Consider the following 15,000-nt stretch of genomic DNA (forward strand, 5'->3'; position numbering starts at 1 on the left):
ACACCACCCATTGACTATCCATGGGCTTGTGAAAAGCGTTCTATGGGCACCGCCATGTTTCTTGTGGGACAAATTATCGACATCGTATTTCGACTGCGTTTGTACCATCAGCCTCACACTGAAACCCGGAGCACCTGGAGTAAGCCCACTTGAACACGGGGGAGAACACGCAACCTCCCGCACAGAGAGGATCTGGCCGGTCGGGATTCGAACCCAGAACCTCGTTCTCGCGAGGCGACAGCGCTAACCGCTACGCAACAGCGCTAACCTACTTAAGCGAGACGTTCTGCCCTCACGCACACATCCACCAGCAGTCACCTGACCCTCCTCATTTCCCCCTCTCCACCTCCCGCCAGCCAGCCCCCCACAGGGCTAAACGGGTCCCAGTGGAGGGCGTTTGACCTGGGGGGGGGGGGCCTGCGGACCGTAGGGGGGGGAGATGGGAGATGAGCGATGGGCTACGCTACCGGCTAACCGCTAACCCTCGCCGGCCTCACAGCGGAGCTCGGCGTTCATTAGCAGTCCCGCCGCGCCGTCGCCGTGACGACCTCATTAGCGGGCGCTAACGAGCAGGCGACACCCTCTTGATCGATGTCGGCCGCGCTCCGCGTGTGACGGGACGTGTCGCCCGCCAGCGCGCCGTTCCGCGCCCGCTCCAGGAGGAACGGAGACGTTCTGTTTGTGCTCTCGGGGGTTTAGCGTTCCCGCTAGCCTAGCCGTGAGGAGCGTTAGCATCACTCCGGCGTACCGTCAGGCTCGGGCGGTTAGCGACAGGACGCCCCGTCGCCGTTTAAAATCGGCGGAGATAATCACGTTAAGAGGCCGGGCTGTCTCTCTCGTTGTTCAGGGCTGATAGCGGTCCAGGCAGGCTCAGGCTGCTCATCCGGTCTGACTGAAACGCCGGCGTTGTTGCTGTAATCTTCACGACGTTATTATCTGCATGTTTACACAACACTTTCCAGCGCAAACACTCCCTCTGACAGCGCTTCGCCCTCAACAGCGCCGGTGTCGTGTCGGGTTACAAATCTCACTGAAACAGTAGCACCGCGTAAGGAACGGCACATAGCAATCCTGCAAGACTGTCCTGCTAGCCGGATGAAGGAAGCTTAAGGAATTACGCCGTCAAATTTGGCTTGTAGATCAGTTTGTAATAGCGGTTGTCGGAGGGTTGCCGGTTCGATTCCCTGCCCGGGGTGTGTTCATGTGTCGCTGAGACACCTAACCTGACGAGATGACTGCATGGCAGTATTTCACCGTTAGTGTGTGTGTATGAACGGGTGAATGAGAGGCATCAATTGTACAGCGCTTTGGATAAAGGCGCTATATAAATACAGTCCATTTACCTTTACCACCAGCTAATGTTGCCCTATGGGAAGTGTAGTTATGGCAGATTAGTCCCCTGAATATAGGTTTGAATGAACGTGTAGCTGGGCATCTCTAGGCTAAAGCACTAGGGATTCAAAGGCGTTGCCCGGTGATTGTGGTCGTGGCGACGGTCGGTGGTTGTGGTGACTGTGGTAGTAGCGACGGCTGTCATGAAGACGGTGGTTGTAGTGTAGGTGGTCATGGCGACGGCGGTCATGGCAACGATCGGTGGTTGTGGTGACTGCGGTCGTGGTGACGGCCGTCATGGTGACAGTGGTCGCGGGTAACGGTGGTCATGGTGATGGCGGTCGCGGTAACGGTGGTTATGGTGACAGTGGTTGCAGTGACGGTGGTCATGGTGATGGCAGTAGCGGTAACGGTGGTTATGGTAACAGTGGTTGCGGTGCAGGTGATCGCGGTAACGGTGGTCATGGTGACGGCAGTCGTGGTAACGGTGGTTATGGTGACAGTGGTTGCAGTGACGGTGGCCGTGGAGACAGTGGCTGCGGTGCAGGTGTTCGCGGTAACGGCGGTCGTGGCGACGACGGTCATGGTTACCGCTTGCCGACGATGCTGAGGCCCAGGCCGCGGCCGCTCTTCTTCTGCAGCTCCACGCGGAACACGTCCAGGTTCTCCTCGTCCCGGTACTGGCTCTCGTCCCGCAGCACCGTCAGGCGCACTTTGGGCGGAGTCTGTCTCAGAGCCGCAATGGCGTCCTCATGAGCCGCACTGCGCAGGTCCACTCCGTTCACCTGTGCACAGGTACGCAGTTACAGATCCGTTCACACGTACACAGTTACAGGTCCGTTCACCTGTGCACACGTACGCAGTTACAGATCCGTTCACCTGTACACAGGTACACAGTTACAGATCCGTTCACCTGTACACAGGTACACAGTTACAGATCCGTTCACCTGTACACACGTACGCAGTTACAGATCCGTTCACCTGTACACAGGTACACAGTTACAGATCCGTTCACCTGTACACACGTGTGCAGTTACAGATCCGTTCACCTGTACACACGTTTACAGTTTCAGATACACACACACACACACACACACACACACACACACTCACACAACGCATACACACAGCATACACACACACATCACATACACACCACATACAGATACACGCACACGCACGCACGCACACACACACACACACACACACACACACACAACACATACAGATACACACACATCCCATACAGATACACACACACACACACACACACACATAGCATACAGATACACACATGCACGCAAATCGCATACAGTTCAGCACTCAGACACCGTGTCCTTCACTGGCCAGGCTAAACAGCCCGGCGTCATGAGCATTGTCACTTCAGTACAAAAGGAGAGTTTGTGCTATAGCGCATTTCCTACAGCATGTCATTACACTTCCTGGCCAGCAGGTGGGGCTCTTGCATTAGTTATACCAACAGCAACCTTCTACAGAGCATCCTATTAGAAACAGGAGGGGAGACGTGTTATTTCTTTCCACAGCTGAAGAGGTAACAGATCTGACTGTTCACACAATGTTACTGCAATGTTGTATCAGCGTCATAACGTTGGCACAACGTGGCAGCAACACTGTGAGAACGTTGGCGAGAGACGGCGGGGTGCTCACCTCCAGGATCTGATCTCCGGCCCACAGCCTGCCGTCTCGGGCCGCGGCCCCCTCCTCGTACACCTCGTGGATCACAATGGCGTCCTGGGGGGGGGGGGGGGGGGGGGGAGACAGAGCCGCTTTAGACACATTCACGGTCCGGCCGACGTGTTTAGTTTGTGTAGCGTAGTGGTTAAGGTAAATGACTGGGACACCCAAGGTCGGTGGTTCTAATCCCGGTGTAGCCACAATAAGATCCGCACAGCCGTTGGGCCCTTGAGCAAGGCCCTTAACCCTGCATTGCTCCAGGGGAGGATTGTCTCCTGCTTAGTCTAATCAACAGTACGTCGCTCTGGATAAGAGCATCTGCCAAATGCCAATAATGTACAGTAATGTAATGTGTATGTCCCTCTGCCTTAGAGTCGGAAGGCTGATCTAGAATCAGTTATTCCTCTCAGCTCATAATGGCAAACGGTTGGCAATTATATAGCGCCTTTATCCAAAGTGCTGTACAATTGATGCTTCTCATTCGCCCGTTCATACACACACTCACACGCCAACGGTGATTGGCTATTAGAGGTCAGGACATGGACAGAATTAAGACCCCCTAGATCAGAACCCCTAGTTTGAGATCAGACTGCGGTCAAATACATATTCGTTAAGGATTCAAATTCTGTTCTGTGATCTTTTGGTTTTGACTGGCACAACCATGCATTACATTACATTACATTACAAGGCATTTAGCAGACGCTCTTATCCAGAGTACAACAGAGTGCAAATCAAACACAAGTAAAAGTGTGACCTGAGACGACAGTACAGTTCCGAGTCCTAGTGTAACCAGATAATCAGAACCCTTGAAGTGTACAATCAACTACCAGACTAGCATACCACAGTTGGCAGCTAAGAGGACCAGGTGTGGTTTGCAGAGGGTATTTCAAAGGCTCCCTCACACCAGGCAGGCTCAGTAAAGCGTAGAAAACTATTTGAATCCAGAACAAATATGTATTTGACCCAGGTCTGGTCGAGAGGTGCATACGCTTCCTCTGATACGTTCACCCATAAACTCGTTCAGCCATAAAACCTTGTTCCTGTTGTCAAGGAGAGGGCTGTAAGCCCTTAAAGCAACATTAAGCGCCTGTGGAAAAGGGTTCAGGTAGGGACGGGAGAGCTTGCCAGTTCATTTCTCAAACAGCGCAATACATCATACACATTTCTGCAGATTTAAATCAAGGCGACCTGATAGAAAGAGGATTTTGATTGCAGCCGTAATGTTCAGACAAACTTCAGAAAGCCTACGCTAAATTCAAACACTGAGACGCATTCCCTTCATCAGTCAGATGGGGTGATACGCTGATGACGGTCTCGCATACACGTACAGGGTCACCATAGGTGTTACCAGCTCATCAGACAGCAACTACCAATCAGAGCCTCCGTTTTGAGGCAGGAGTTTAACAAGTGCTTGACTCATGGGAGAAAATGCAGAAAGTAATGTTAGAGTAGACTGCACTCATTTTGGTCCCAGTGGGCTGAGAATGGCAGGGGTTTGTGGATGGTGATGACCAACGCGGTTATCGCTCAGATAAGAAAAACGTTCTCTCTGAACGCAAATATCATCATTCACTACTTCCGTGCCTCATTGCAGAGATGATTCTACAGTGTACGTGACAACACAACAAAATCACAAATATCACCATATTAGGTGAACACTTGTTCTGTCCACGCAGGTAAGCATTAGTTGAATGTTTGTTTGCCCTTCCCTGGCTGGTTAGCGTTAGGTGAACACTTGTTCTTCCCAAGCAAGTAAGTGTTATTTCAACGTTAGTTCTTTCCCGCAGGTAAGCGTTAGTTGAAGGTTTTTTCGTTCCATGAAGGTAAGCGTTAGCTGAACGTTTGTTTGCCCTTTCCTGGCCAGTAAGCGTTATTTCAACGTTTGTCCTTTCCTTGCAGGTAAGCGTTAGTTGAACGCTTGTCCTTTCCTGGCTGGTATCCGCTAGTTGAACGTTTGTCCTTTCCTCGCAGGTAAGCGTTAGTTGAACGTTTGTTCTTTCCACACAGGTAAGCGTTAGTTGAACGTTTGTTCTTTCCACACAGGTAAGCGTCAGTTGACCGTTTGTTCTTTCCTTGCAGGTAAGCGTTAGTTGAACGCTTGTCCTTTCCTGGCTGGTATCCGCTAGTTGAACGTTTGTCCTTTCCTCGCAGGTAAGCGTCAGTTGACCGTTTGTTCTGTCCCGCAGGTAAGCGTTAGTTTAACGTTTGTTCTTTCCCCGCCTCGTGCGGTCTGCTGAGAGGCCCCACAGTGGGACCGAGGGCTCTCTGTGCCCGGCTGGGCCCGGCGTACCCCTGCCTGGGGCCATCCCGGTCCCCCGCTGCTCCAATCTCCTCCACTCCATTCAGCCGCATCAAACCGAACAAGAGCCGGGATGCGAAGCCGCGGGCTACAGCAGCTGGTGACTCACCACTCCTCCTCAGAAGAACAGAGCACACAGCCCTGCTACAGCAGCCCTCTCCACTACAGATCCTCCATCTGTATTAATGATCTTACTCTCACTGTGTCCACCCTGTTACAGCGCACCCTCTCATTACAGATCCTCTATCTGTATTAATGCTCTTTCTCTATTAGGGTCCACCCTGTTACAGCAACCCTCTCATTAAAGACGCTCTATCTGTATTAATGCCCTTTCTCTATTAGGGTCCACCCTGTTACAGCAACCCTCTCATTAAAGACCCTCTATCTGTATTAATGCCCTTTCTCTATTAGGGTCCACCCTGTTACAGCTCACCCTCTCATTAAAGACCCTCTATCTGTATTAATGCTCTTTCTCTATTAGGGTCCACCCTGTTACAGCAACCCTCTCATTAAAGACGCTCTATCTGTATTAATGCCCTTTCTCTATTAGGGTCCACCCTGTTACAGCAACCCTCTCATTAAAGACCCTCTATCTGTATTAATGCCCTTTCTCTATTAGGGTCCACCCTGTTACAGCTCACCCTCTCATTAAAGACCCTCTATCTGTATTAATGCGCTTTCTCTATTAGGGTCCACCCTGTTACAGCAACCCTCTCCACTACAGATCCGCTATCTGTATTAATGTTTTTTCTCTATTAGTGTCCACCCTGTTACAGCCCATCTTCAATGTTCTTATTCTATTAGTGTTACTCTCACTGTGTCCACCCTGTTACAGATCACACTCTGCATTACACATCCTCTATCTGTATTAATACTCTTTCTCTATAAGTGTCCACCCTGTTACAGCAACCCTCTCCATTACAGACCCTCTATCTGTATTAGTGTTCTTACTCTCTATTAATGTTACTGTCACTGTGTCCACCCTGTTACAGACCACACTCTTGACATCCTCTATCCGTATTAATGTTACTCTCACTGTGTGCACCCTGTTACAGACCACACTCTGACATCCTCCATCTGTATTAATGTTTTTACTCTCACTGTGTCCTCCTGGAATAGATCTAATGTTTTACGCATGTCTGCTCCTCAGTGTAATTCTCGCCGTCGACTGACTCTTGACTCTCCCGACGCTCGTGCAAAGGCTGGTTGACTCAGGCAAATATCGAATAAACGACCGCAGGGCTGTGTGTGATTTGCAGCCAGCTACCCGCGACACGCCGGCTCTCCTACGTGACGCTTTCACGGTGCGTTTTCCCCACACTGCGGCGTTCACGAACGGCCGGGCTCGCAATGTCGCGTCTCAGAGCGTTAGCCTAGCCTAGCCTAGCCTAGCCTAGCCTAGCCTAGCCTAGCACAGGCGCAGAGAAGGATGCTAACGGCGGGGAAGAGCCCAGGGCTCTGGCATTCTCCGCACGTCGGTGGCGGTTAATCTGACTGACGGCTCGGGGGGCCCTTTGGTCTGGGAGCGCGGGTACTGCTTATCTGAGTGATTAGGGATGTTCAGCAACACGACGCAGCCCCTGTGCCGCACTCCCATCAGCAGGTGCGGCGGAGAGCGCCTTCGAGACGGTGCGGAAAACACCCACAACGCACGCACTCCTTTCTGTAGAGCCGGAATGATGTTAACCTCCTGAGACCCTGCGTTCCTCAAACGAGAACATTCCATTTCACTGCACAGTACTTCTCTTAACCTCAGGGACATTCAATTAAAATGAAATTAAATATATATATTTTTTATTATTTTCACTGCAACATGTGTGTCATGCCAAGCACTTGAACTATGTTCAATTGAGTAAAATACTTCACTCAGGAGGTTAAAACTGCAGAGTGGTGTGAGTCAGTCTTCACCCTCTCTGTGCACGCACTGTTACTGAAGATGCATCCAGCTAAAAACAAAACGTTCCCACAAAGTTGCTGCCTTGTAGGGGCAAGTGTCATAACAGTGAGAAAACATTCCAGTAACATTGTGAGAACATTTCTGCGTTCGCTGGGCCAGGCCTACTCTAATCGTGCGGCGTATGAAGACTTGTTTCCTTGTTCTCTGACCCTCAAGGGGGACCTGCTGTTTAAAATTCCTCCTCTGCAAACATTTTATCGGTTTAAAATGAAATCTACAACACAATAAAGTGCGCTAAAAGTGACAGAGGAGCACTTTCTGAAGCGGCCGTATGTCAAAAGCAGACAGCGCTTACGCAAGCACCAGCGATTATGCAAAACAGAGGAGTGAAACACGAGCGGATTCTCAGTTCCTGGCGTTTAGCTACAGAGCCGGCGGCCACGTGACCGGCTAATGACACGATAATGGCAGCAATTTTCACAAATATTTATCAGCGAGCTTTAATGGATCCCCGTTTTTAATCGACCCGTTTCCTCCCCGCGTCGATTCGTGTCCCATTTCCAGCCCCGGAGCCAGGCGAAGAGCCATTAGCAGGCCGGGGCGTGAGAATCGCCCATAAACCATCTCCATTTCAGTAAAATATGCGGTCAGAACGAGGAGGGGGGGGGGGGGGGGGGGCACTGCTTTTTGGGGGTCAGGAGCATAATTTGTAAAGTGAGCAGAGAACATTTATCCCATTCTTTTTTGGGCAGTTTAAACGGTCAAATCTAATACTGTTGGACAACTCAGAGATGGCCTGGTGGCCTAGGATAGTTTGTAAGTTGATGTATTCTTCAAGGGTTCCGATTGTATCTGTACGGTCACGCTAGGACTCGGGACTGTACTGTCCTCTCGGGTCCTCTTCACACTTGTACGTGTGTTTGATCTGCACTTCGTTGTACATCGTTCTGGATAAGACCGTCTGCTAAATGCTGTGTAATGTAATGTAATGTAATGTAATGGTTGGGGCCTGTTGAGCAGTGGTTCTCAAAGCACAGTGTATGCTGGTTCAAGTTCTAACAACAGTATCCCAGAATTTTATCAAACTGTTCACTTCCCTAAATCAAGTACTTGGGGGCGACATGGCTCAGGCAGTAAGAGCAGTCGTCTCATTGGCTCAGGCAGTAAGAGCAGTCGTCTCATTGGCTCAGGCAGTAAGAGCAGTCGTCTCATTGGCTCAGGCAGTAAGAGCAGTCGTCTCATTGGCTCAGGCAGTAAGAGCAGTCGTCTCATTGGCTCAGGCAGTAAGAGCAGTCGTCTCATTGGCTCAGGCAGTAAGAGCAGTCGTCTCATTGGCTCAGGCAGTAAGAGCAGTCGTCTCATTGGCTCAGGCAGTAAGAGCAGTCGTCTCATTGGCTCAGGCAGTAAGAGCAGTCGTCTGGCAGTCGGAGGGTTGCCGGTTCGATCCCCCGCTCGGGCTGTGTCGAAGTGTCCCTGAGCGAGACACCTAACCCCCGAATGCTCCTGACGAGCTGGTCGGTCCCTTGCATGACAGCCAATCGCCATCGGTGTGTGAGTATGTGTGTGAATGGGTGAATGAGAAGCATCAATTGTACAGCGCTTTGGATAAAGGCGCTATATAAATGCCAACCATTTTTTTAAAAAACTTATTTAGACGGAATATTTACCCTCTTAAAACAGATTATGAAGAGGGGAATTTTTTTTTTTTTACATCAAATTAAAGACTGAGGTGAATCAGCAGGGTCCTAATTGGCGAAAGTGTGGACATCTGGCCATCTGGTCGATAATGAAGTATTCAAATACAAAGAAAATGATAATGAGACAAACCTGCATTGTGTTAATAAGCCGAACGGAAAAATTATGAAAGAAATTAAACACCGGTACTCTGCAACCTGACAAGCTGAGACTTTATCTGATCAGCTAAAAAAAGATGTTATTGTTTGCAACATAACGCAGTAAGCAGAATATGAGCATTTGATAAGACTAATTATTCATGGCGTGGACAGCATTTTCAGACATAACAGGGTGAATATTCCCTCTAAACATGACAAGTACCTAATTCAGAGACGTTAAGAGCTCATTAAAATTCTTGGATCGTGACTGGTTGGAACGAAAACCGGCATACACAGTGGGCCCTCAGGACCGAGAACCAGTGCTGTCGAGCATTCCCACAATAACGCTTACGTGCTAGCTCCACAGTCTAACATGCTAACTCCACACGCTAATGTGCTAGCTCAACACGCTAACGCGTTAGCTACACATGCTAACACGCTAGCTCCAAATGCTAAAGTGCTAGGTCAACACGCTAATGTGTTAGCTCCACACGCTAATGAGCTAGCTCCACACGCTAATGCGCTAGCTCCACGCGCCAACGCGCTAGCTCCACGCGCCAACGCGCTAGCTCCACACGCTAATGCGCTAGCGCCACACGCTAACGCGCTAGCTCCACACGCGAACGCGCTAGCTCCACACGCGAACGCGCTAGCTCCACACGCTTTACACCGGCAGAGGGGAGAGTGTGAAGGCGTGGCTCACCAGTTGCGTGTCTTTCCCCCCGACGATGCTCAGTCCCAGGCCGGACCGGCCCTTGGAGATCTCGATGACCGTCTCCTGCCCTGGGACGATGGGGCATGTGGCGGGGTCTACGGAGAAAAGGGAGAAACGTTAGCATTAGCATACATTAGAGCTATCCACAAACCCCAGGGGAGAACAGAAACAGGGCCTGGACCGCTGACAGTGGCTGAGATTCTCTCTCTTTCCTTACAGTAAGAGTGAGGAATTAAACCGGGGTGGGCAGTTCCCTGTTTGAGGGGGGGGTTTGTACCCCCCTGTACTTGCTATTTTGGGGCTCTGGCATGGTGTTTGCCCTTTCACTTTTTGCTCTTCTGTTACTCTGTTGAGTGTCTTTGTAACAGTCCTCTGTAAATAAAATTGAACCGAATTTAACTGAATTCAGGTCTTGGAGGGCCGATGTGTATGCAGTTGTTTGTTGCCAACACATACCCTGGCTAAATTCACGAAATGGCTATGCACACCAACCCTGGTTGACTCGTAGATTAGTTCCTAGAAGGTGTCATATAGGGACACAAGAACAAGGTCATTTAAGTCCTTAATGTAATGTAAATGTAATTAAATGTAGCTAAAATGGTGCCAGATGTTAAGGCTAATTAGGTAATTAAGGCCAGAAGTTTGCATGAAATCCAGAAACAGATGCGGTCCTCCTTGCCTACCACTCCATTAACCTGTAGTCAAAGCTAAACAGTGGTATTGGAGCATAACGGTTGGGGAACTTTGCTTACAACTGTGAGGTTATAGGGTACATTTGCTGGTAGGACCCTGCCATTGTACCCTTGATCGAATTACTGAACCTGAATTAATTCAGTAAATACCCCGCTATATACTGCCTTGTCATACATCTGTAATGTAAAGACTGGGTCACATGCTACGTGAGTTTCAAAAGGAGGACCCCAACCTAAGACTCCCCAGATATTTTTTTTCATACAGTAGTGCCCTTTAGTCACTGTTAAATTATGCTATAAAAATGGACTTTACTCAACAGAAGAAAATAGCTATTGATGAATGTGGAAAAATAAGAGAGCAAGCAAAATCCCCTGAGAACCATCACTCAATCCCTACTGCTGGCAAAACTCTACCCTTCAAAACGTCTTTAAAAAAAACTTTGAATTTCAGCTGCCCCCCTTGGCAAGGTAAAACCTGGCAGAGCGTCAGAGAGAATTTCAGCGCCGTTTGATATCCACGAGGAGCTCTGTAGCAGCACACTAGCGCGAGCTTATTGTTGTGTACCACCATCGCAGAGTCCCCTGAGATCAGTCGGGGGGGCGTTTAAGCTGAGGTACGCTTTCAGAGAGCATATGCTAAGCTATACCAAACTCTGGGGGGATATCGCAAGCTAAATCAGGGCTTAAATCAGGGCTAACTTGGCGCAGTTTATGACTTGTTTTATGGTTATGAACTGTAAAGCGCTACCCTTCGGATCTCGAAAGAACAGGAAGGCGAACGCGAACGCCTTCAGCTGGAAAACGACCCGACAGCCCTGACTTTGCAAATTTTGGAAGGAGCGGTGAGTTCCCCTCCTGTGCTGGACCACCTGTAGCGTAGTGGTTAAGGTAAAGGACTGGGACACGCAAGGTCGGCGGTTCTAATCCCGGTGTAGCCACAATAAGATCCGCACAGCCGTTGGGCCGTTGAGCAAGGCCCTTAACCCCGCATTGCACCAGGGGAGGATTGTCTCCTGCTTAGTCTAATCAACTGTGCGTCACTCTGGACAAGAGCGTCTGCCAAATGCCATTAATGTCATGTAAATGCTGTTCCAGGCTATGCTCTGCAGTATGGCGCAATGCACTGATGTTTTCAGACTGTGAAGAGCTGAATTTGTCTTTTAACATTTCAAGAGGCTTCTCATCAATACAAGCCACACACGGAGAGAAGCTACAGGACATCAAACGCATATCAAAAGCTCGGTACCTAATTAGAGTTAGAGACACAGGCAAAATGAATGCATAAAGATTTGAACACTTGGCTTCACTTGAAGGATGCGTTTCCTCACAATGCCTACAGGCTGGTTGCTCTGCCATGAAAGGAACTAATCAGCGAGAAAAAAAGACCATAGTACAGTAGAAAGCAAAGAAAACGGTGACTCAACAAATGTAAAAATAAAAAAGAGACGACCCCTCGTAGACACCTTCTTATTTTTGGCCGTGGCGAAGGCGTTCCTGTGAGGAGACCGTCTGTGAGAAGGCCTACAGGTTCCGTTCGAAAGAGCTGCAGTGACTAATAATAGTAATAATAATAACCAATTATTTGTTATTTAGCTGACGCTTTTATCTAAAGCCACTCACAGTTGATTAGACTAAGCGGGAGACAATCCCCGCCCTTGGAGCAATGAGGGGTTAAGGGCCAAACAGCTGCACTGATCTTACTGTGGCTACACTAGGGCTTGAACCAACAACCACCCGGGTCCCAGTCATGTATCTTATAGGCTACAGGCCTAGCGCCATTGGGTTAATAGCATAGCGCGTGGTGGCTAGCGTTAGCGTACCTCGACTGCAGTGCTGGAAGTCGGGACTGGTGCAGGAGGACGGCAGGGGGGCCGGGGGGGAGACGGCCGGGTCCGAATCACCCGAGAGGAGCTTACTGGAGCTCTTAGAAATCTTCGAGAGAACAGTGCTCTAAATAAAGGCAATATCAGAAAACATGTTTGCACAAGGGAGCGCTAACATTAATATTTAACCGCACTCAGAACAATCCCTTGCAAACAACAAACATTTATGACAAAAAAAAACAAAAAAACAAGCTTTTGTTTTTCTTTGAACATATGGCAATTGCACTACAATCGCAGAGCAGTTCCATCTGAGAAACTGTAAGCGCAGGAATGGTTAGACCCATTTCCACCTCTGAAACTCATTTCACACCGGCTTATGACCGGCTCAGTAAACACAACTATGTGCATTGTGTAATATCTCACACACAATCTGACTCAGTAACACAGCTGCTTTGTCACACACCACCTCTGAGAGTTGCCTTCCCCCCACGGACACTCGTACAAAATTACTGTACCGTTCTGAGCCGATCCGACTGACTCAAATTTTTCGTGTCAAAACAATATGGCCAAGGTGGGCTTTCATTTGACAGGTGTGAGGTCTTGCGACCAATCAGGAGGTGGATCCGTTCATAACTTTTTTCTGATCTGGTCGGGAGCCCGTATAGTTTATGACAGGTATCATCAAATCAAGGGCCTAGAACTGCTGGTTTTCCACCCTCCCTTCACCTGGGAGTCAGGTGTGAAGTCAAGTCTGGCCAATCAGTAGCACAAACTGTTCAGTGAATTACCCTGGGAGAAAAGAAAACCAGGGCTGGATTTGGATTCGAGGCCCAGATTTGCTGATCCTTGGGCTAAGCTATCATCCGACTGGGCGTCTCAATCTGAAGTCGTAACCCGTGAGAGAAGCACAAAATGTCCGCCGGCCCTCAGCCCGCTCACCTGCTCCAGCGCGGGCGTCTCGACGAGCTCGCTGTCCGAGTCCACGCTCCTCTCCGACGACTTCAGCTTCTGCGAACGCAGCGGAGACACGAGAGTGACAAACAGACAGACCGACAGATCGCTGCATTTACATCTGCTCTACAGTAATGAGGTTGGGAACTTAGGCAGGACACCGAGGAACCCCCTACTCTCTGCGAAGAGTGTCATGAGTATCATTAGTGACCACAGTGACAGTCAGGCAGCATCACCTACAGCACAGTGTCCCCATCACTGCGCTGGGGCACTGGAGGTAATTTAACCAGAGGGAAGATCACCCCCTACTGGCCCAACAACACCACTTCCGGCAGCAACTTAGTTTCCCCAGGAAGTCTCCCATCCAAGTACTAACCAAGCCCACACCTGCTTAGCTTCAGCCATTTGACAGGAGCAGGGGTATGGTTGGTTGCGAGGTACAGCGTTAGCGTAAACGACACGGGGAAGCGCGACAGAGGGGGGGGGGGGGGGTCAATGAGTCCTCCAGCTCACCTTGGAGACGGACTCTCCATCACTGAGGCTCTTCAGAGAGGACTCCAGGAGAGGAGACTCCACACTCTCACCCTCCACAGACGCCAGGGCCGCCTGCTCCTGTGGGCGAACGAGGGAGGGGAGAGAGGAGGAGAGAGAGAGGGAGAGGGAGAGAGAGAGGGAGGAGAGAGAGGAGAGAGAGAGAGAGAGTGAGAGGGAGAGAGGGAGAGGGAGGGAGACAGAGAGAGGGAGAGAAAGGGAGAAGGAGAGAGAGGGAGGGGAGAGAGGAGGAGAGGGGGGGGAGAGGGAGAGAGAGAGGGATAGGGAGGGGAGAGAGAGGGAGAGGGAGAGAGAGGGAGGGAGAGGTGGAGGGAGGGAGAGGGAGAGGGAGAGAGAGGGAGGGAGAGGTGGAGGGGGGGAGAGGGAGAGAGAGAGAGGGAGAGGGAGGGGGAGAGAGAGGGAGAGGGAGAGAGAGGGAGGGAGAGGTGGAGGGAGGGAGAGGGAGGGAGAGGGAGAGAGAGGGAGGGAGAGGTGAGGACCACTTGGCACCACGGCAACAGACACCAATTGAAATATTTTCATTGCGAGTGTATTGTCATCATACAGTGTCATTCATTTTACATGTTGTATTTCTTATTTGTTGTTACCATCTCAACCTATAGCTCAGCGGAGGATGGCACCCCCCCCCATAGCTGGGTTCCTCCTGAAATTTTTTCTGGCCACTGTTTGAGGGTTTTTCTCCGCATACGGAAGTTGTTTACCTCATATGGTACTTGGGGGCTGAGGGCTGGTATTTTTTTTTCTTCCCTTGTGTTAGTCTGTAAAGCATTTTTGGGACAGTCTGCTGTGAAAAGCGCTATACAAACAAATTGCATTGAATTGAATTTATCTTCTGCAAAGCACTGGATGAAACCTTGAATGAAAAGGTGCTACACGAATACATTTATATTTCCAAGGCAGCTCTCCCTTGTAAAAAGGTTTCGGATCTCAATGGGACTTCCTGCTAAAATGCAAAAAAAAAAAAATTAATAACAAAAACATATTATGAGCTCATGGCACCCGACAGAACCGGAGCCTGTCCACTCCCTCATCATGCACGGGGAGAAACGCACAGCCACCCAACGCCTCACCTTGGGCAGAGAGGATTCTGGGGGATTTCTGCCGAGAGGCAGAGAGGATTCTGGGAGAGCCCGGCTGAGGGGCAGAGAGGATTCTGGGAGAGTCCGGCTGAGGGGCAGAGAGTCTGGCGGCTGGGGCTTGTCTGGCGGAGGC

At 50.1% G+C, this 15,000-nt stretch overlaps 2 protein-coding genes across 2 annotated transcripts in view; both read right to left on the minus strand.

Annotated features, from left to right (window-relative positions):
• Nucleotides 1-1,582, minus strand: part of LOC133125977 (disks large homolog 3-like) — a 7,635-nt gene extending 6,053 nt beyond the window's left edge. Inside the window, exons 1-2 of the mRNA XM_061237738.1 lie at nt 1,472-1,582; nt 534-653 (exon numbers count right to left, since the gene is read on the minus strand). Of these exons, the coding sequence (XP_061093722.1) occupies nt 534-653; nt 1,472-1,582 (231 nt within the window). The remainder of the gene's footprint in view (nt 1-533; nt 654-1,471) is intronic.
• A 337-nt stretch (nt 1,583-1,919) lies between these two features.
• Nucleotides 1,920-15,000, minus strand: part of patj (PATJ crumbs cell polarity complex component) — a 114,752-nt gene continuing 101,671 nt past the window's right edge. The window contains exons 25-31 of the mRNA XM_061237740.1: nt 14,859-15,000; nt 13,750-13,848; nt 13,225-13,293; nt 12,283-12,412; nt 9,759-9,865; nt 3,001-3,084; nt 1,920-2,117 (exon numbers count right to left, since the gene is read on the minus strand). The exon at nt 14,859-15,000 is cut by the window's right edge and continues 26 nt beyond it. Coding sequence (XP_061093724.1) covers nt 1,920-2,117; nt 3,001-3,084; nt 9,759-9,865; nt 12,283-12,412; nt 13,225-13,293; nt 13,750-13,848; nt 14,859-15,000 — 829 coding nt within the window. The remainder of the gene's footprint in view (nt 2,118-3,000; nt 3,085-9,758; nt 9,866-12,282; nt 12,413-13,224; nt 13,294-13,749; nt 13,849-14,858) is intronic.

This window comes from Conger conger, chromosome 4, assembly GCF_963514075.1.
Source record: "Conger conger chromosome 4, fConCon1.1, whole genome shotgun sequence".
In the NCBI taxonomy this organism is placed as follows: Eukaryota; Metazoa; Chordata; class Actinopteri; order Anguilliformes; family Congridae; genus Conger; species Conger conger.